General features: G+C 32.6%; 1 protein-coding gene across 1 annotated transcript; it reads right to left on the bottom strand.

Annotated features, from left to right (window-relative positions):
• Nucleotides 1-1,336: 1,336 nt before the first annotated feature.
• LOC114748058 (AT-hook motif nuclear-localized protein 20-like) lies at nt 1,337-7,708 on the bottom strand. Its single transcript, XM_028936413.1, has 2 exons — nt 7,630-7,708; nt 1,337-2,793 (listed from the first exon to the last, which is right to left on the bottom strand). Exons 1-2 carry the CDS (start codon nt 7,706-7,708, stop codon nt 1,718-1,720), a joined length of 1,155 nt encoding a protein of 384 aa, XP_028792246.1. The 3' UTR covers nt 1,337-1,717.
• Nucleotides 7,709-23,741: the final 16,033 nt, after the last annotated feature.

Here is a 23,741-nt window from a genome sequence, read left to right as displayed (position 1 = left end):
ATTGGAGTCATATATATATCCATTCTTTATTTGAACAACAGAAACTTTGAACCAGGCACATGCTTCCAATTACAACTTCTCTCTCTCTTCCCCCCCCCCCCCTCTCTCCCTCTCCTTGGAAACACCAAACTTTCAATAAAATTAAAGTTATATATATGTGTGTCTATGTATATGTAACGCTGGACCAAAAGCTTCGTCAGTACATGAACCTTTTCTGCATCAATATATATGGTATAACCTGGTTAATTACATAGATCGAAAATCCCCCATTCTCTCACAACACGAAGCTTTCTGATTACACATTCATATATATGTGGGTGTGTGTCTTCCTGGGACTTTGCTTATTTCTTCCCTACAACACGTGGGTCTCTGCTATCGCAGAACTGTCTCGTTTCTGCCATTTTGATCACATCATCACATCCAAATACAATGAAGAGATAAGCATATCCATAACACATATATGTGTGCGTAGATATATATATATATATATAGAGAGAGAGAGAGAGAGAGAGACAGAGAGAGCTGGAGTTGAAGAAGCGGAGAGAAAAAGTGATCAGTGTGAGATGCTTCAGCAGAGTTACAGTACTCTAGTCTAATTAGAATGTCACTTTGGTATCCTATTCATGCGACAAACCGAATGCCTCTTTAATTAAAATAATAACGTACAGTAGTGAAAGAAACCCATTTTCATATATGCCCAGTTAGTTTTTTTCCCTTAATTAACCTACATGAAACACAACAATAAGCAGCTAAAATATTAAGGATGTTTCTCTCTGATTACAATTTTGTTTCACGTCTTGGAATATAATGTCAACAAAATTCCTTTGAATTGTTTGTGTATCCTTAATCTATATATTCAGTGTTTCTCTCTCAATAGAGACTGCAAAATTTCTGTGAAAGAAGCCCTAATTGTACAGTCCTATATTGGAAGACATGATGGAAAAATTTGCAAATGATGTTCCCACAAAAAACCCTAATAATAGTAGCATTGAATCAAATTCCAATATCATCAATGGAAGAAACCAATTGAATGGAGGGAAGAGAGAGAAATTAAACTGTGTGTAATAATCACTAATAAGCATCCAACAATAGTGAATTACCTAGCTTGAAATTTAAACCCAGAGTATATTTAATTACCATACCTTCCAATTGGTCTAAGTAATGATGATCATCCCATCAAGTCATATTCTCAAACAGATCCAAGAAATTGTACAAAAAGTGTTCATTATAAAACCTAAGAACAAACAAATTATAAACTTTCAGGTAATTAAGAAAACACCAAATACATCTGCCACCAATAAATTATTCAGATATATATATATATATATATAGTAAATTAAACAAAAGACATAAAGACTCGGATCATCGTCGTCGTTGTCGTCATTTTCTTTTAATTTATTCAAAACGCAGAGAAGCAAAAGGAGAAAGATATATAGTTCACAATTCTCCATGGACATAAATATGGATTATGAACACATGCTCTCCTGGATCTTCTTCATCATATAGAACTACTTCTTCTGATCTTCTTCACACCTAATTCTATAGTAATCTAATTATTATATGATTATCTTCCCTCAATTCTATTTAACCATTCAATAATCATATTCCTACCCCTTCAAACCACAGAAAATCAAAGCATCAACAGATAATTAACTCATTGATTGATTAGATCTGATCAAATTCTGTCTAAGACTCATCTTTTTATTAATTTAATTCTCTAAAAAGGTTGCCTTCCATGAGCTGCCCAAGCAAGAGCTTCATGATGATGACCTACCTGCCCACCACCACCACCATTGGGAAGCAGATTTGGTGGCAGATTATACAAAGGAAGTGATGAAGGATCTGGAATCCCTCCTTGCAAGTGGCCCCCACTGCTTCCGATCCCCGGCTGTGCCTGCGGGGAAGACCCTCCGCCTCCGCTTCCACCGCCTTGCCCAGCGGCGCTGCCGCCCTCGTCTTCATCATCAAGAGGTAGTCTCTCATAAGTTGCATTTGCAAAAGTTGCAGCAATGACCATCACTGGTCCTGCTGCCACTAGTGACCCCACCACGCTTCCACCGACAACCTGGCCTTGTCCTCCGGCGAGGTAAATTGTTAGTCCCGTGGATCCCGGTGGTGCCGGTCCGGGCAAGAAGGCTCCGGTTAGGGATAGAATCTCAAACCTTCCATGGAGAGCCACAAGAGCTCCCGGAGCTGCAGGTTGGCGAAGAGTGACGTTAGCGACGGAGCCACTTCCACTAAGCACACAAACCCCACGTTGACGGCGGCGAGCGAACTGAGCTACGCTTTCTGCTACATCGGCTCCGCCGGCGACCTCCATGACGTGGCTTCGTAGAGCATTTGGGCTGTCTCGGGTCACAAAGATGGGCGGTTTTGGTTTGTTCTTGGAACCAGGTGGTCGGCCTCGAGGTCTGCGAGTTCCGACTTCAACTGCACCTTCTTTGGGTTCGTCTCTATCATCGTCTTCGTCTCTGTTATTGCCGCCACTGTTCTTGCCGCTGCTTTCGTTGATAGAGAGGTCGGTGTTGTGCCGTTTGTTCACCGACGGTGAATTGGCCGCCGGGTCAACCCCCGGCAACCCCACCTGACCGGTCCACCAAGGATTAGCCAGAATTGCTAGTTGAAGAGAGAGGTTATAATTGAAAGAAACAAAGAAGAAAGAAGGAGAAGAAGATGGATCAGCACAGAAAATAAGATCGACACCCAGAAAGAGAAACCGATCGATCCCAAATGGTGATGAACTAGTCGACGGATCTAAGTTAAATAACTTTGCCCGTGTTTTTCGATGTAATTCTCAGAAAAGTTATCAGATGGAACCAAAAGTCAAACAGGTAGAGGTGAGCGACACCGAGCTAGGGCTCTTCTTCTCTCTTGTGTAACCTAACCCGAGAGAGAGAGAGAGAAGAGACGAGAGAATTAGATTCAATTGTTTGCTGAAAGGGAATCAAATTAATGAAAGCAGTGAGTGTGCGAGAGAAGAATATGAGAGAGAAACGAGACAATGAACAACAAATGTGTTTGTTCCCTTTTAATTAATTAATTTGTTTATTTAATAAATCATCCCCTTTTTTTCCTGTCTATCTTCTACTAATTAGTGATCTCCCTTAGTGGACACAACATGGAACAGATGCGAAACCCCCTTCACAGAATCAAAGCATAACTTAAGACAACAAGTAAGAAGCCATCGAAAAAGAAAGAAGAGATTGAAAAAAAAAAAACGGAGAATAATTAATTAATTAATCAAACCAAAGCTCACCTTGTGAGACTTGAACTTGAACATATTAGACACTAAAAAGCAGCACACAGTAAATTAAAAAGCACGGCAGGGAAAGTTAATGTGGGACTTGGTTTTTGGTGTAAGCACTTAATTGGCTGTGATATATTTACATTCTCAGCTGTTCTAAGTTAGTTATATATATATATATATATATATATATATAATATGGTATAATCTTAAAAAGTGAAAACGAAATACAAAGACAATTACTGGGTCGGTAGAGGACAAAAATTTAAACCTTGTATTATATAAGTATCCATCGATTACCAAGAGAAAAAAAACTCTGCACACATGACTCTCTTCGCCCCCAACAGTTGATAATGAATTTCCACTACGCTATCTCTCTCTGAAAGTTATCTATCAGTAATATTCAACTAGTAATTCTTCATTCCTAAATACCGGAGCTGGTCAAGAGGTTTAATTTAGCTTCAAATAGCATGATATTTTGATCTAATTAATTGGTCTACCAAATTTATAATATGCTGACTAACGTACAGAATATCTCTATTAATTGCACTTATTAAATGATTTCTATGAGGGGGTAAATTTCCAATACAGATTATTAATTAAGGGATAATTAAAAAAATCAATACACATTTTTTGTAAATAAATAAGTTAATTAATTTTTAAATTTTTTATAAATTAGTTATTTATTTCTTATATTCAATATTGAATGAATATTGTATCTAATTGATTTCCTCCCACTATTTAAAAGTTTTTCAAATAATCTTAGTTTGTATCAATGCACATTTGCATTCAAATAACGTCTATTCATGATGGCCAAAAAAAAAAATCGATTCAAACGTTACTACCAATAAATGTCTTTTATTCCCTTACAATTTTTTAACTTTAGTTGCTTAAGTATGTACTCTCTCTCGGAGGAGAACAGATAACTAAGTTATTAAATTTGTTTTAAAATAAAAATTATTTTTTTAAGTTATCTTTATTTAAAATCATGAATTATATCAAATTGTAAAATTATTGCATCAAAATTTAAATCAGTGTAATTTTCTTAAAAAATGTCTCACAATAAACCCCAAGCAACGTAAATAAATTCAATTAATGGGGTGATATCAAAATAGAAACAAAAAAACTATTCTTTTAAAGGGTCTTGGAAATTAGGGTTTTTGGAGTAGCGTGCGCGTGTAGCTAGGTGGCGAGCACGTCGTTCTCTCTGGTCCCAAGGTATGAACGAGGGAAAGATAAACGAAGCTTTTTTTTGGGGGGGGGGGGGGGGGGGTGTGTGTGTGTGTGTGTGTGTGTGTGAGAGAGAGAGAGAGAGAGAGAGAGAGAGAGAGAGAGAGAGAGAGAGAGACAGCATTTTGAAGCCACTACGTGTCTGTTGGTCAATTGTTCTATTTATTACTACTTTCTAACGTGTTCAATTAGCTAATCACAATCAGTTTTATACATTTCAACTCTTTGGTAGGCGATCAGGTATTTAGATATTATATTATGTGTTGGTTACACAAATATCTAAATTTTAAATTACATGCAAATATTCATAAAATCTTAAGTAAATGGAAAATAAATAAAGTAGTTGGACCTAATGATAGTCCTATTGAAATTTGAAAATATGAGTGAAGAGGGTGCGTTGTGACTTTCTAAGCTATTCAATGAGATTTTGCACTCTAAAAAATGCTTGACGATTGGAAGCAAGGTACTTTAGTACATATTTACATGAATAAATAAAGGGGACAATTAGAATTGTGCAAGCTATTGAGGAATTAAACTCATAAGCCAAACTATGAAGTTATAGGAAAAGGTGATTGAACACAACTTAAGATTGGAGACTTATATTTTTTAAAACCAATTTGGGTTCATGCTTGGAAGGTCTACAACAGAAGTGATATATTTACTAGTATTAATGAAAAAATACCAGAACAAATGAAGAGTTGCATATAGTTTTTATTGATTTGGAAAAACACTCATGATGCTCGAGACGTTCTTTGGAAAGCTGGCATGTGTGAATTGCTTATATCAAAGTCATATAAGATATGTATAGGGATAACAACTAGTTTTAGAACACTTAGATGTGAGATAAAGTACTTTCCTATAAGGATTGGCCTACTCTAAGGATCACCTTTAAACCCTTATTTGTTTAACTTAGTCTTAAACATTCTAATTAAGCTTATCAAACAAGAAATCCCTGAGTGCATGTTTGTTAACGATATAGTTCTTATGGCTAAGTCAAAAAAAGAGATTAAGTCTATGCTTGAGTTATGGATTAGAAAGACCCCAGAGTTGGAGGGTTTTTGTCTAAATAAAAACAAGACACAATATGTGTTTTGCAATTTTGATAAAAGACAAGTTAGAAGTGATATGAAATTTAACTTGGGAGATCAAATCATTTCACAATGGGCAAAGTTTATATTTGGGATCAATTATACAAAAGGATGATGAAATTGATGGATATTTTGATCATAGAATTCAAGCTAGGTGATTTAAATAGAGAAAACTTATCAGAGTTATTTGTGATTGAAAGATATCTAATAAGGTGAAAGGGAAGGTTTATTGCACTGTTATAAGAGTAGAAATACTATATGGTAGTGAATACTGGACTTTTAAAGAAATAACATGGGCATAAAGTGGGAGTAGCCGACATGAGAATACTAAGATGGATATGTGCTCATACAAGAAAAGATGAAATTTGTAATGAATATATACATGAAAAAGTTAGAGTGGCTTCTATTAAAAGAAGACGGTAGAAAATCGTTTGAGATGGTTTAGTCTCATTTAAAGAAGGCCTATGAACGCGCTAGTGAGGGGAGTTGATTAAATAGTATGTAGTCCTTTGAAAAGAAGTAGAAGAAGGTGAAAGAGAATACCTAATAAAATTATTGAATGATATCTTTTGTTTACCAATCTATCCAAATGTTTGGTGGTTAATAAAACTCAATGATATCATATAATTCATATAGCTGATAAAGCTCTGTTATTGTATGCAATATTCATAAAAGTGCATTTTTTATCACTAACTTTACACGATATTTTATTTTGGTCTATGGTTTTCAAGTGCACCTTTACGATGCGCAATCTTAACACTGTTAGTCTTATAGTTTTGAATATTCAAGCGCATCCATCAAAAGAAATTCACCAGAAGCCCATTGACTCCTATTCCAAATAAAAATTTTCAATTGGTTTTTGAGTCTCTGTGACAACCAATATTAACAAGATTGATCATTATTATTTCTGAAAAATTTGACAAACTTCCACACTGATCGTGACGTACACAACCATTGTAGAATAATGTTTTTCTACACTTGCTGAACAACCAGCGTAGTACTTTCTATCCTGCTTGTAATTAGAACAAGTGTTAAAGGGTCTTTTTAATAGATGTAAAAAGGCCTTTATGCACTAGGGTGCCCGAAGTTAAATTAAGGGAAAATCCCATATAATTAAGCGTTCTGAATTCTAAAATCTCAAATAAGTTATTCTAATTTTACAAAGGACAAATAACACTACAAAAAAAAAGATTTTAGGCGATGACTTTCAACGGCGACAAAAAAAGTCGCGGCTCAAAGTGGACTTTCAGCGGCGACAAAAATGTCGCGCTGAAAGTGAACTTTGAGCGGTGAATTTTTTTGTCACCGCTGAAAGTATACCTTTGAACGGAAGGTGATGTAATCACTAGTGTCCTCGCTGAAGGTCTGACTTTCAGTGGCAACTTTATAATGTTGCCGCTAAAAGTGTATATTTTTTATTTTACAATAGTAATAAACAAATTCAATCCGGCTCAATGACAAGAAGATTGGACACGAAAGGAGGTGGTCACGAGTTCGAACCTTGGAGAAGACACATTTAAGGTGAAAATATTTGGACGATGACGTGGCGAGAAGGAGTGATGTGGCAATGACATGGAGGTGGCTAGTGATGACGTGGCACCTGGTCGGTGATGAGGTGGAGGTGACTAGTGATGATGTGGCGGCCGGCAACGATGACGTGGTGTTGGTAAAGTCAATTCTTCTTAGGCATCATTTTCAGGGGCGACAAAAAAGTTGCCGTTGAACATCCTTTGGTGGCGACAATCTGAAAATTCTTTGAGCAGCGACATTCTTGTCGCCGTTGAAAGTGTCTTTCAGTGGCGACAAATATCACCGCTGAAACTTCTAAAAGTCACCGCTAAAAGTGTCTTTCAGCAGCGACCTTTTTAGTCAACACTGAAAGTTTTTCAGCCATGGCTGCTACGGCAACGACTTTTCAGCGGCGACAAGTTGCCACTGAAAACTTTCAGTAGCAACTTTATACTTTCAGCGGTGACTTTTTGTCACCGTTGAAAGTCAATTTTTTTGTAGTGTAAGTCTATAAGTATTAAATTAGAATTTGCAAATTTTTATAAATTACCTCTATACCCTTCCTATCATGCCTATCCCCCCTCTCTTTTCCCCCCTCTTTCCTCCATATTCCATCACCGTAGACTCTGTTTGCCATTCTTAACTAGCAATCTGAGTAGACCCTAAAAAATCCATCTGCCGTGAATTTTGCCATAGAAGTAGGCACAACAACGCAAATAGCCGCTAAGTGGAAAACACGGGAGAAGAGGAACTAAATGCGAAGGTCTCAAATACTTCGAAAAGGAACTCAAATAACTCGGTGAAAAGCTCTAGCAGATTGTCAGAAGACAGAGGAAAACAAACCTAAAGAGACTTTTGTGTAGTTCTCAAACCCGTTGAAAGTGTTGTTAATCATATATTATGCAATGGAATGGCTTTTATGGTTGAATGACAAGAAAACATTAGGTGATGGTTTAATCGTAATGTTAACTTACCATTTGATATATGTAATATAGCTTCTGCCATAGGCCTATTGGTTTTTAGTAAATATTCACTTTAGTGTGGTCAATTCTATTATATATGTAGTAAATTATAGAAGTTATTGTTATCATGTTTACTATGATGTTCTTCAGGTGCACTTATATGCTAATTTGTCAACACATTTTAATCCTTGTTTAATTCCCCTAATAGGCTAGACTTGGTGGAAATTGACCATGGGAATGGTATAAAAATCATCAAATGCCTAAGACCATGGTTTGCAAAAAGCATTATTAAAACGATTACTTAAATTACGTAAATTGTCGTTCTCATTACTTGTTTTGTAAAATACTATGCGAATGACTAAAAATATGTTACAAAAATTGTTATACATTTGGTAACTTTTATTGCACACGTTGTTGTTTCGTTACATGTTTAGTTAAATTGTCTGCAAATAGACTAAAATTGGACACTACAAAAAAATAGTAGATTACCAGCAGTCCATTTCTAGTGGTTAAAAAAACCGCTACAAAAGTAGACATTTCTAGCAATTATACCACAAATTGCAAGAAATTTGCAGCACTTTGACTAGAAAGTGTGCGGGATCCATACATTTCTAGCAGTTTTGAACCAACCACTAGAAAGTGACTGCCACAACTATTGGTGTTATTTGGCGTGAAGTTGGCGCCATATTTCCAGCTATTAATTTCTAGTAGTTTTGTCGCTAGAACCACTAGAGAATGCAAATCGTCATTGCATTTTCTAACAGTTCCATAACAACTAGAAATTTTAACTAATTTTCTAGCATTTTACATTGAAACTGCTAGAAATGTTTTATTTTTCCCGAGGCCTGACACGTGGCTGCATGCTGGTGGCGGTAGACTGGCAACGTTACAAATTTTTAGGGTTTTCATATAACCGTAAGAAAATCGTAGCCTATATGTACCCTCATCCACCTTAGTTGCACACTTTTGGCAAATTGTGAAGTGAAGCTCTGCTGAATTCTCTCAACAAAGTATATCTATATCCGAATCCAAATCCAGATCCGGATAGTATTTTATATTTTCAAGTAAGAATATAAATTTATTTATAATTATTTTTGTTTTTAATTTTTTAATTTATTTAATTTATTATATTTTTTGTATTGAATTTAATAGACTAGTTTAGTTAGAGTTAATAGAAATATTTTTTTTATAATAGACTAGTTTATTTAGAGTTAATAGAAATAATTGTTTTTTTTAATGAGTTGATGGTAAATTTAAATGTTGTAAAATATATTTTTTCATTACAAGTGCTATTTGTTATTATGAGGATAACTCGTTGACTAGGAAGGAGCCGGTCGATCCTGATAGAGGAGGACCTAGCAAGAATCATGGTATTGGGGGTGATGATGTTGGTGAGCCATTCTCAAGAATTCATGACTACGATTTAAACGAGGAGGATATCTTGGGCTTCATGGAGCGTGATGATATCCAACCTACTAAGGAGGCTCATTTCTTAGGAGATGAACAACCTCATATTGATGTTGGTGAGGAGGAGGAGGTTCGGGGGAATGATAATCCCCATAATGAGTAGTGCCCTACTCCAAGGCACCAGACCGGTTTTGAAGTAGAGTTTGCGGGTAAGTATTTATTTAATTTTTTTTAATTTGACACTGTTTGATTTATATAAAAATTATTTTAATTTAATTGATATATAATTAATTTTCCAATTAAATTTTGCAGACTCTGAGGGGAGCAGGTCCTATAAGAGGCTGACAGCCAGAGATCTGTCCATGATAATGAGCAAACGAGTAGTTGTGCCACTGAATAAATTGGGCCAACTGATTAAGAAAGGTGGCCAGCTATATAATAAGTGTGTGTGCCTTCTTAGTCAGCAGCGAAGTTTATTCCCTATTTATGTGAAGGATTGGAAGAAAATCATTGTAGAAAAGAAGCAGTAAGGTTGGGAAATGATGAAGGTAATATAAATTTGTTATTCATAATTTTTTTAAATTAGTTAAATGAATATATATTATTTAAATTACTTAATTGTTTGATTATAATTTGTTATTTATAATTTTTTTAAATTAGTGAAATGAATATATATTTTATTTAAATCACTTAATTGTTTGATTATAATTATTTATTTAATTAATTTATTATTTATAATTTTTTTTCAATTAGTTAAATGATATATATATTTTATTTAAATTACTAAATAGTTTGATTATAGTTTGTTATTTATGTAATTTATTTTTTATTTATAATGTTTTTAAATTAGTTAAATGAATATACATATTTTATTTAAATCACTTAATTGCTTGATTATAATTTTTTATTTATTTAATTTATTTTTTATTTAAATTAGTGAAATGAATATAATTTTTTATTTTTTAATTACAAAGTAAATTTATATTGGGAGAGGAATTAATGGCGGATACCATTAAGAGACTTGGGGTGGCATAAAAGAACAGGAGGGCCAACCTGTAGCATGAGAAGAAAGGTGACGGGACGAGGCACCTGTAGGAAATACTAGCAGATATACCTGGTGGAGTCCTCGAGCAAGACTGGTCAAGTTTTGTGTATTTTAGGATGTCGGCTGAGTAGATGGTATGATATTATTGCATTAATTATAAAAAAATTTTATTTTTTGTCCAATTTGACCAATTTAATTTTTGTACATTTTGTTTCAGGCTCTTTTCTAAAGAAATACTAGGAATGTCGGGCAACAAACAATACGTCATAGGGCTAAATCGAGGAGCTTTATTATCACTTATGATGAGATTGTAAGTACATAAAAAGAATTTGTATGTTGTGTATATATATTTAATTTGTAATTAATAATTTTTTTTCATTTCATTTACAAAGGGAAAAGATGCTACAGGAGCGAGGATATATGCCCACCTATGGCGAGATGTAGCCAAGTCTGTACAGGCCTCGAGAGGGGTCTCCTATATCGGATGAGGTTAAGGAGATGACAGTAAGTAATTAATTAATTAATTATTAATATCACAATATAAATATTCCATACTAATATTTTATATTAATTTTGATAGGTGCGGATGACTCAGGTCGATACCAAGTTGCGATAGTCTCAGGGGTCTGCTTTCGATCCTGTTGCCTCACTTTCAGCTGGTCGTAGCCGAGCGCAGCACCCTGGTTGAGTTAGCGGGCTCTGTCTTGGACCCCCACCTAGTAGGTTGCCTCACTCAAGTGGCGTTAGCCCTTCATACACTACGAGGAGCTCTCAATCAGCAGCGATATCCTATCAGGTGAGCGCAGGAGCAAAGCGGCCGAGTTCCTCATCCTCTAAAGAGCTACAAGAGGAGATTAGGTAAGAGGTGGAGGCTAGGATAGAGGCCATGGTGGAGGCCAGGATGGAGGAGCATGATCGTCAGTTGCAGTTATAGCTTGACCAGTTCAATGCAGCTGCTATGGCCATGCGTGATGTGATTATCAATTTCGTTCTAAACATCTTGTTTCTCTAGTTCCCTGACATATGCTTGACACCAACCTAGCCCCTACACAACCAGTAGCAAACCCATCCCTAGCAAAACCAGTAGCCTACCTAGCCCTAGCAAGAGGATCCAGTGCTCGACGATCACGATGATGCTGTTTCTACCCCTCACCCCCTGATTTACGCCCTTTCGTTGTATTGGATTTTATTGTGTTATGTTTTATGTGGATATTTATTTAAATTTTATGTTTATTTATTTAAAACCATAGTTATTTAATTTTATTATTAGTCGCTCATTCCTTTTTTTTATTTGTTACTATTTTTTTTCAAGCAGATGAAATTTATATTGTATCACTGACAAGGCAATGTCCATGCTATTGGAATTACTGGGAGATGCTTTCCCTCAAGATGAATTCCCTCCATCTTTTTATGAAGCAAAGAAGATTATTAACAAGTTTGGCTTGAACTATAAGAAGATAGATACATGCCCAAATGATTGTATGTTGTACTGGGTAGATGATGCAAACAAGGAGATTTGTACAAGATGTAAGAGATCGCACTATAAGTCAATACAAAAGGGGAAAAAGCAGCAGAAGAAACTAGTCAAAATTCTCAGGTACAATTCATTATAATATGTTACTTGTTCTGTCTCTAAATATTCGATATTTGAAATTCTCAATACAATTTATTATAATGTGTTATTTGTTCTATCTCTAAATATTTGGTAGTTGAAATTCTTAATATATTATTTTGTTAGATACTTTCCTTTGAAACTACAGTTGCAAATAATATATATGTCATCAAAAATGGCTAAGCACATGAGGTGGCTTGTGACTGAGGAAAATCTAGATGGCAAGTTAAGACACCCACGAGATTCTGAGGCGTGGAAAATGTTTGATGCGAAATTTCCAACCTTTGCTGGTGATCCTAGAAATGTACATCTTGTGTTGGCAACCGATGGTTTTAATCCCTTCAGAAATATGAGCACAAGCTACAGTATCTGGTAGGTAGTGTTAATTCCATACAATCTTCCACCTTGAATGTGCATGAAGCAGAGCTCTTTTTTGCTTTCCATTATCATTCCTGGCAAGAAAGCACCGGGAAATGATATAGACATATGCTTGCAACTGTTGATACACAAATTGATTGACCTGTGGACGAATGGTGTTAAGACATATGACTCATATAACAAGCGACTATTCAATCTCCGTGCAGTCTTAATGTGGACAATAAGTGATTTTCTTGGTTTAGGAACTTTGTTCGACTAGAACGTGCATACTGGGTTGGCCTGTCCTGAGTGTAATTTTGACGCCATATCATGTTACCTTCCACACAGTCACAAGTGGTGCTCCATAGAACATTGACGGTTCCTCGATTCCAAGCACAGATTTAGATTGCAACAGATTCGCTTTGATGGAAAACAAGAAAAGAGAGATCCTCCTATTACTTTGTCTAGTGTGGATATTTTGTGGTAGTTAGAAGATGTTGATGTCGAGTTTAGCAAGAATACAGATCCCAAACGACTGGGATGACGGTCTCATAGGACATCTGATGCTCAACCTATGCAATGGCGAAAGAGAAGTATATTTTTCACTCTTCCTTATTAGGAATCTAATTTGCTATGACACAGTTTGGATGTTATGCACATTGAAAAAAAATGTGTGATAATGTGCTATATACATTGCTCAACGAAGCTGGAAAGTCCAAAGACCTTCTCACAGCTAGAAAAGATTTACGAGCCTTGGGTATTCGTGAAGAGGCTTGGCCTGATGAAAACAACAAGTTTCCACCAGCTAAATTCACCTTAACGAAGCAGAACAAGGATATCTCCCTTTCGATGCTAAAGAGCATAAAAGTACCTGATAGATATTCTAGCAACATCTCAAGGTATTTCGATGAAATGTTATGCTAGCAGCAGTGATGGCGATACGTGCTTTAGAGGTGTCACTTACTACGGAAAGCTAATTGACATCGTTGAGTTAAGTTACCAGCTTTTCACCATAACTCTATTCAAGTGCTCCTATGCAAATACGACAACTTCATTGGGACTCACTACTAACCACTTAGGCATCACCTTTGTTAATTTCTCTAGACTCATTTATACAAGGGAATCTGAAGATGATGAGCCATATATTCTTTCCTCCGAGACACATCGGGTTTACTATGTCAAAGACAAGAAACATAAAGACTGGAATATGGTCATTCACCTCAACCCACTAGATCTTTATGATATGGGTGATGGTGACATTACCTACGACAGCAAATCCTTCCAACCCACAAATTTTGAAAACTTCTTTCCTCAAGGAGATGATAATTTGGCCATTATCATGTATATGTCTTTTCTTAAATTATTTAAATAATCAACTACTAATTACTAATTTTTTCTAAATGTATTATAATTCTAACAACAATTTTTTTAATATCTCCTTTCGGCAAGATGATGATCAAGAATAGTGGTTTTAAAAATTTTTATCATTCAAATAATTTTTTTTCATAAATAAATATGTACAAATTAAAATTGGTTCAGGTTTTTAAAAATTACAAAATTGTAATTTGTGGCAGTTACAGATCTGCTAGAAACTGCAAAACCACTACAAAATGAATAAAACCGTTGCAAATAGTAAACAACTGCCAGAAATATCTTGCTAATCTCTATAAATATCATATCACCTCCTATTTATTTACCACATCTCTTTTCCTTCCTCTCCTCTTCTTCTTTATAATTCTCTATTTTCTTCTTACTCTCTCATATAGTGGTTTTTTCCTCTTTTTTATATGGTAAGATGGTATTCATTTTATAAATCTTAATTTCTTTTATTTATCTTTATTTATAATTTACTAACATATTTATTTATCTTTTTCTTTCATATTTTTCTTTTTCACATTTATCATGTCCTCCTCAACTGATTCAACTATTTTTCAATATAAGAGTTAAGGTTTAATATTATAAACTATCCCATCTCCAATTCAATTATCTTATTCAATTCAATTCATTTGACACAATCATAATTTAATTACTTATTATTGATCACAAATTTCAAATATATAACATGCAATACATTGGTAAATATACATATTAATAAAAATTCTCTAATATAATCTATTTAATAGTTTTTGAATTTATAATATTATATTTTTTAATAATGAAACATTTGAATTTTTTTTTGCTTGGAATGAACTTTGCAGCGATTCAGAAACTGCTAGAAAAGTAAAAAAGAGGGAAAATTTTGGCAAAATTTAAATTTGATTCCACCTGGCACCAAATTTCTAGCGATTTTTAAGTTTTGACACCAATTTGAAAATTTCGTTTCCTGGAAAAATGTAATTTTGTCCAAAACTTTCTAGCAATTATAAATTGCTAGAAATTTTTGGCACCAATATGAAAATTTCGTTTCTCAGTAAAATGTAATTTTGTCCAAAACTTTCTACCACTACAAATATTTTTGAAATTTTCTAGTATTTTTTAATTGCTACAAATGTCATCTCATTCACCTATGCCTACTTATTTTTTCTAGCGGTTAGCGCAACTACTAGAAAGTTTCTATCGTTTTAACCATATTGTGTAGCGATCCCTTTAACCGTTAGAAAACTGTTTTTTACACTTGATTTTCTAATGGTTTTTCTAACCGCTACAAATGTTGTTTGTTACAGTTAAAACTGCTTGAAACATTATAATTTAACCGCTAGAAAATATATATTTTTTGTAGTGGGATTGTAGATAAACAAGTTGCAAATCTCCTAATAGAAGTGATAACTTCTATTACACAAGTGGTCATTTTCATTACTTGTTTTATAAAATAATATGCGAATTACTTAAAACAACTTGCAAGAATTGTTATACAACTAATAACTTTCATTACGCAAGTTATTATTCTCATTACATGTTTAGTAAAATTGTCTTAGAATGGATTATAATTGAGTTGCAAGTAAAAGGGTTACAAAGCTCCTAATGAAAATGGTAATTTGCATTGTGTAAGTTGTCATTTTCATTATTTGTTTTGTAAAATAATATGCAAATGACTTAAAACAAGCTACAAAAGTTATTATGCAACTGGTAACTCTTATTATGCAAGTTGTATCAACCCCCAATTAAATAAATGAGAGGGCATGGAGGTAATTTGCATGAAATTGCAAATTCCGATTTAATACTTGTAGATTTGTTTATCCTTCATGAAATTAGAATAATTTATTTTGGATTCTAGAATTCAAAAGATACTCATATGGGATTTTCTCTTAAATTAAAGGACTAGCAGAAAAAAAACTTAAGAAAAATCAAGACGTGACAAAGAAATTCTCTTAAATTTTTAAGTTTATGTAAATTATTAACTTCCAATATTTAAGCTGCTATTTCAATAACAAAACATCATACTACCTCCGGTCCTAATTATAAGGCCTTGTTTGTAGAACGAGGCCTTATAATTAGAACCGCAAGTAGTGTATTATTGATTATATAGCTTCAAAAAAAAATTCAATCCACTCCTTAGACTTTAATTTATATACAAAATTACAAATTAATTTATAATAAAAGCTTATCAAACGTTATGTTGTATGCAAATATATAATTCTTTGTTATGTTACATCTCCTTCATTAATGGCATAAAAGTTAATTTACACAAAATTTCAGATTAATATTTAGGAAAATTCCTTGTCAACTTTTAAATATTAGAAAATAAAAAATTGTTTACCAGTGACTTAAAGTTTTAAGATTTATATGTATAATTCCATGGCAAAGAAAATAATATATGTACTCCTCCGGTCCTAATTATAAGACCCAATTGACTTATTTGAGGAGATTAAGGAAGTAAGTTAAGTTGGTTATTTATAATAAATAAGTGTTGTCATTCCTAAAATATCCTTGCTAATTAAGTATATTGGCTAAAACTATCATTATTAGAAGGATTATCTTGGAAAAAAATGCATAAATATAAGAGACAAAATGGATTGGGTCTTATAATTAGGACCAAATAAAAAGTCAAATTGGGTCTTATAATAAAGACTGGAGGAGTATCATTTAGCCTTGGGCATTTTCTATTTTTAACTTAAATAATAAGTCTAGCAGGATCGTTAACATCTTAAACAGATCTGTTCTGTTATGATGGAATATCTGTTATTAAATGGTTCACCACGCAATTATTAATTATATATACGTTAATTGTTTTGGCCAAAATTTATAGGTAATTTTTAATAAATAAATATGACATATTATCACCACGTTCATCAGTTGTAGTTATTTTATTAATTATTATATAAATTATTCAAGTCATGATAGTTTGAAAAAACATATAAAGACAACCAAAGCCCGATCTGCAAGGAAAAGGGGAGGCAGCAATTATAAAAAATATATTGTTCCCTTGAATTTGTTAAAATTATTTTTTATATTTCTGTTTTTTTATAAAATACTAGTATCATTATATTTAACTCCTTTCACATTTGATTTATAGTTAATAGTTGATCTAGCCCTAAATCTTTGAGTTGCGCTATGGGTAATCCAAAGCTTCATGTTAAATATCAACTTGAAATCACTATCTTCACATATTTTATATATACATGTGAGTCTCATGTAATTGTATCTCGTAAAATTTGATAAATGAATCATACCAATCATGATTATTTTTAAAATACTATTTATGATCCTATAAGTTCCCAAGCATAATAGTTATCTATAACATACTATTACTCTCTTATTTAAATTCTAGCAAATAAATAAACCATGTATATAATTGCAAGAATACACGTATATCTATGAATCCTAAGAGACCATCTTAAAAAAGGAGAAATAACCATACAGAGGGAGGGAGGGAGGGAGGGAGGCACATGCATGCACACCAACTCTGTATTTTTTTTTTTTTTTTGTCACATAATTCTATAAATTTTCATGTATGATAGTCACAAAAGAATTTATTCATTTCTTATGCACCTCTTACTTTCTTATTTATTCCAAATAAGCCACGTAATCACAAGAAATAGTATTCCCTGTGATCTTAATTACAAGCACCACCAGCATATTTCATAATATAACATATTTTGTGTAAAATATTAATTAATTTTTTCCATTTAACATCTCTAACTAATTATAAAAAAATTTTAATTCATCAATTAAAATCATCTAACTAATCACTTTTATTGAGGATAATTTTTATATTTTACAAGAAATAGCCAATCATCTTGAATTATTTAACGTAATTATACAATGACTATATATAGGCCTGTTTGAAATGACAATTGAAACTTCTAAAAATAATTTTTTAAGCTTGATTTACTTATGATAAAGTAGCTCGAAACAAGCACAATAAAAATACACACTCACACATAGGGGTGTGCATGAGTCTTGCATGCCTAATATATCTGTCCAAACTCGCAAAAAAAGCACCTAGCCCAACCCAAAAAAAACTGCCTGAACAAAAATGGACATTTTTTAATAAGGCTGATTCATGGCAGGGCCAAGCCGCAGGCAAGGTATGCTGTTTTGCCCATTTGGCCCTGCCCAAAAAAAAAATAATTATATACATTATAATATATAATATAATATTATTTTTTAGCAATTATCTCTTTTTATTTTGGCTAAAAATAATTAGGTAACATTAGAAAAAATGAAAGGAACATAAAAATTTTAATTATATAAAAGAACCAAATACCAAAATATAAGATTAAATATGCTAAATTATTTCTAGTCAAATTTTTTTGGAAAAATCCCAAAAAAATGATTGTTGAATTTTAAAATTCTAAATCAAGAATTACTGCAAAAATGTGTTGTCATTTGTTTTTCAAATGTAGTCATTTTCTTTATGATAGTAGTAACTAATACTGATTTGAAATTTTGAAATTCAACCATCATTTTTTTAGGATTTTCCCAATTTTCTTCTTTTCCACTTACCTCCATTTTTTTTTAACAAAAAAACTAAAACCACCTTTCAAATCTTGTGTTTTCACATGATTGTAAGAATGCGAAAACTATATGAATGAACTAAAGAATTGAACTACAGAATTAGTTCAGTTATTAAATGTTTTAATTATTAAATATTTTTTACCTCTCATAAGAAATCGAAAATTGAAGAACAAGACTACATAAGCTTTGCATATATGAGTGATTGAGTCATTCGTGATAAATTTTTATCCCCTCACCTTGTCTTAAAGCATGATAATTGAATTTTTTTTTACATATGATATGGGCAAAGTGTCACTAAGTTGAGCAAAAAAAACCCGTCATGCCTAGGGGTGTTTACGGGACGGATCGGGACCGGGACAGGCCCGTCCCGGTTCCGTCCCGATGAACAGTAACAGGACAGATTTTCTGTCCCGTGTCCCGGCCCGTCCCGGGGTTGTCCCGGTCCCGTTCGGGACGGGACGGATCCGGGACGGGACCGGGACGTCCCGAAATAATTTTTTTTATTATTTTTTTATTTTTTTTTAATTTTTTAATTTTTTTTAAAAAAATCTAATTTTTTTAATTATATTTTTTTGAGCTTAAATCTTATGAAAACATCTTTTTTATTTGTTTGGGCACTCTTAAACAAAAGCTCAAAATATTACATATAATAGTTATTAAAAACTCTAAATAAAAGCTTTTAACACAATAAAAACTTGCTAAAAATTCTAATCATCAATAATCTCAAATCATTAACAAATATAAAAACTCTAAATAAATATATCCATAGTTCCATACAATAGTCTCAAATCTTAAAAAAATATGAAAAAAATGATATTATATACAAAATTAAAAAAATTAATTTTTTTTTTTAAAAAAGGAACCGGAACGGGACCGGGACGGGATGACCCCGTCCCGTGTCCCGTCCCGTCCCGGTCCCTTTTTTGTCCCGTCCCGGTTTGTCCCGTCCCGAAAAATTTCGGGACGGATCCGTCCTGTCCCAATAAGACCGGGACGGGCCGGCCTTGAACACCCCTAGTCATGCCTAGTCCGCCCTCGCCCAATCCAAAATGGTTTGGGCTTCTACAGAGCAGGCAATTTTGCAACCCATTTTGGGCTTCTACAAAGCAGGTAGTTTTGCAACCCCCTCATTTTTCGGGTTGGGCATCAAGCAGGGGGCTTGCCCTGCCTAGCCCTGTCAATGTGCAGCCCCACTCACACACATGTGAACGCAAATGCAAACACATACAAAATAATCCAATGGCAAGTTAAAACAAATAGAACACAAGAAGAAATTATTACCATGATAGTGCTCGTAGAGGCCACTAATTAAGTGATCTAGCTTTCAACCTCTCAAATTGGGCACTATATTTACACCCTTACCTTCTCCATACAACGCGTACATTGTTGGTTGATAAAAAGGCAAAATGCATTATAATTTAAAAAAAAAAAAAAAGAAAAGTTACCATACGACGCATACATAATTTTGTACCATATAGAGTCTAAGAAATAATCAATACTCCAATCTACTTTCCCTCACAAAATTATAATTTTCCCAAGCAATCTTATTGATTGTCCATATATACTAAAAAACAAAAAAAAAACTTTTATTCATGATTGTAGTTTCTAATGCAAATGATTAGAGACTAATAGAGAGTATTAGGAAAACCAACGGGAGTTGGGTATAAACCAAGGTTTGAATTTCCGAGTGGCTAATTCTTAGATAGGATGTGAGTGGGATTTTCTTTTTATTTTATTTTTTGTACAAAGCGTGTATATGTTATTTAGCTATCTACTTTCTTTGCAAAAAAGGCATAAGCTCATATATGCTGCCAAGAAAACATGTGGGCTTTGAGCCCAGAATCAAAGCGCTTCCTAATTGCTAAAAAATTAAATCTTCTTCGGCCCATTTTCTTGTTTTCTTTTCTGGGCCACTCCATGCCACCATAGCCGCATTACCCTTGGTGAAACTTTTTACCAAAAACGAAAAACAAAGATAACAGGGGTTTAATCCAGTAGAAGAGATTAGTTTCCTATAATATGATGAACTACGATTTAAATTTTTGCTAAAAGAGGCACTCACTAATATCTTCAAATAGGATTGTCTTAATAAGAAGATACTTATGCCTAAAAAAACAGAAAAAGAAATGAGAATGAGAAGGAAAAAAAAGGATTAGAAACATACTGTATTTAATAACTGTTATAGTGGGCAAAAAATTTAAGAACTGTGTTATAATGTAGTGACCAGAATATCCTTTATTTTCATTCAATTGTGTTTCATGACCTGTCTAAATTAATAATAAGCAAAAACACATCACTGGGCTATTAATAAAAAAAAAAAAAAACAGAGATGAAACGTGTTCTATACGAAAATATAATGAATTAGAGGGATATTTGGGGGGGGGGGGAATGGAAACATTTATAAATGTAGCTCAAAATGGGCAGCGTAAGATTTTGCTTATGATTCAATAATAACAAGCCTTATTATGTTAGATTGGGTTGGTTAAATGAATTGTACAAAAATATTATATTTTATTATAACCAAATTTTTAAATAAATTATTGACCAACAAGTCCTGCTCAATAACGTTATTGAATATTCTCTTCATTCTTTCTCTACTTTTTTTTTTTATAAGACTCCATATTTCTTAATCTACTCTCTTTATTAGCACATTTAATGACCTTCTTTATATATGTCTAAATCACCTCAAAATGATTTTTTTAAGTAATTTTATCCTCAATTGACGCCACTCCAACTCTTCCTCACATATTTTGTTATGAATTGTATCTTTTGTTTTTATGACTACACTTCGATCTCAGTATCTTCATCTCAGCAACTACTACATTATGTTCATGTTGTTCCTTAAGGGAAAAAAATTGTATCAGAAAGTTTAAAAATGATAGTTAATCCTCTTAATTATGTGCATGATTAGATTTTTTTTTTCTTTCTCAAATGCCCCTATTATTAATGTTTTAGTTCCCACTTTAATAATGATAATGATAATACTCAAATCAATTCATTATATCAATTATGACAAATTCTTCAAAAAAATATCCTGTGTTTTAAAAAAATTATTATTAAGCTATGAGCCTACTTTTTTTTTTGTTTACCAGAGCTATGAGCCTACATGAAAACAATGGAATACATTATCATATATAATCAAAAAACTTGATAAATAAATATAAAAAACTTAATATAATTATTTTCCTAATGATAATTTACTACCACTGTTTCTAATAGTCACACTGAATGGTAGAATTGAAACCTCTATTAAATGCACTTTAAATTGGGTAGAATTTTATTATATCAAAGGGAAAAAAAGTTTAGTAGTTACTTACTGCTCATAGACGAGACTGGGGATTGTGTGTGTCGGCCAGAGGACATTTTGCCCGTGGTCTTCCCAGACCTGATATACCCAGCCCAATTGTGAGGCCCAACATACCAAACGAGACCCCGCCTATCGGGTTACCAGCTCAATGAATGCATCCGCTGAAAGAGTCAAGAATAACGTTTGGCCCGAGATCTAGTTACTTGACATGGTATGAGATGAGAAGGAAAGGATCTACTAAATTAAGTTTAGCAGAAGAGACTAGTCACTTATAACATAGTAAACTAAGATTTAAATTCTTACTGGAAGAGATGACCATATTTAGTGCTTGATATTACCTCGCGATAAGAGAATACCTGCGCCTAAAAAGAAAAAACAATAGGAAAAAAAGGCAAGGATCCACTAATGGGTTTAAATCTAGAGGGGAAAGTTAATTTATTATAACGTGAAGAATCAAAATTTGAATTCTCATCATAAGAAGCACATATATTTAGTGTTTAACAGTGCGTTAAATAAAATTGTCTCTAATAAAAAGATCATGTGTATAAAAAAGAATAAGAAAAAAGAGCACACATGTAAGTCAATGTCCGTTTCATTTTCACAAGAAACAAAGATGATCATAATTGTTGAATTAGAGAACTCATTGTCTAATTATCACTCCAATAGTGGCTATAGAATACCACATGCTTGTTGTTATTATTATTACTACCGTTATAAATGTCCATCTTTTCTTTCTCTTCAACTTTATCAACTCCTATTACTTCCACTAGACATTAATCTTCCACTACTTCATTACTGTTTCATTATGCATTTAATCTTTTATCTCACCCCACTCATCTTCATTTAGTTTATTGTCTGCTATCTATCATTTAAGTATAAGTGTAACCTACGTGTAAGACTATGCCTGTAAATAGGGCATGTCATTGTATTGTGATATAAGTGAAGCAAGTGAATGAATACAATATCATTATTTTATTTTCTTGTCTACACCTCTTCTCTAATCTATTCTTTCTGTTGGTTAATTTCATAACAACTATTACGGTTATTATTATTATATTTTCAAAAACCATTAGTCCTCTGTTCATTCACTTGACCTCTATATTGTTGGCCTTTTTGAATTTTCTGTCTTTAATTTCCATCGGCGGTTCCTTTGATGGATTTTTTTTTCATTTTTTTTTCTTACTTTTAATATAGCAAGGCTTTGGTATAACTAGAAAATAAAAGAAATGCAAATAAGTTGACGTTAAGTCTTTCTTTTCAGATGGATTTGATTCTCTAATTATGTTATGGCCCGACACTTTCCCAAATTGCATCTTAATTTCTGTTATTTTTAGACAGAGTTAATAAATTTTATGATTTTCCTCGTTCTAGTAAAAAAAATATTAAAAATAACTTATAAATAAAATTGAATTGAATAAAAGAATAAAAGAAAGTGTATTTAAAATAATTTAATACATTTTTTTATAAATGAGTAATTTAACTAATTTTTATAATATATATAAATTAATTATCTAGTTCATACATTTTAAATTAGAGAATATGTTATTTTAGTTGTTTAAGTATAGCCCATTTTGTAAATAACCCTCTTAAATTTTAAAGGGTTAATTAATCCGCAAGTTCTTATAGTTTCAACGAATTTTGAATCAGGTCCCTATAGTTTTTTTTCTTTTTATTAGATCCTTATACTTTTACCTTTTTTTAATTAGATCCTTGTATTTATTTTTCTTTTAATTAAGTCCTTATAATTTCATTAAAATTTTAATCAGGTCCATGTAGTTTTAATTTTTATTTATTAATTAAATATAAGCTTAATTAAATAGATTAATAATGAAATATAAAATATTAATAAGTAAATTAAATTAATAATTATGTAATAAAAAATAATAGAATTAATTAATTCAGGAAAATTTTTTAGAACAATTAATTTTTTTGGTGAAAAAATTAAAATCATTATAATAATTCAATATCTTTAGAATATTATTGTTTATAAACTAATATTAAATAATATATATTATTTTATGTTTATATAATAGTACTATTAGAATTCATAAAATAAAGAATAAAAAATTCAGGGACTTAATT

This window comes from Neltuma alba, unplaced genomic scaffold (assembly GCF_004799145.2).
Source record: "Neltuma alba isolate B1F8T4 unplaced genomic scaffold, ASM479914v2 tig00005599_pilon, whole genome shotgun sequence".
Lineage (NCBI taxonomy): Eukaryota > Viridiplantae > Streptophyta > Magnoliopsida > Fabales > Fabaceae > Neltuma > Neltuma alba.
The sequence above is the reverse complement of the archived record's forward strand: the minus strand, read 5'-3'. Positions and strand labels throughout refer to the sequence as shown.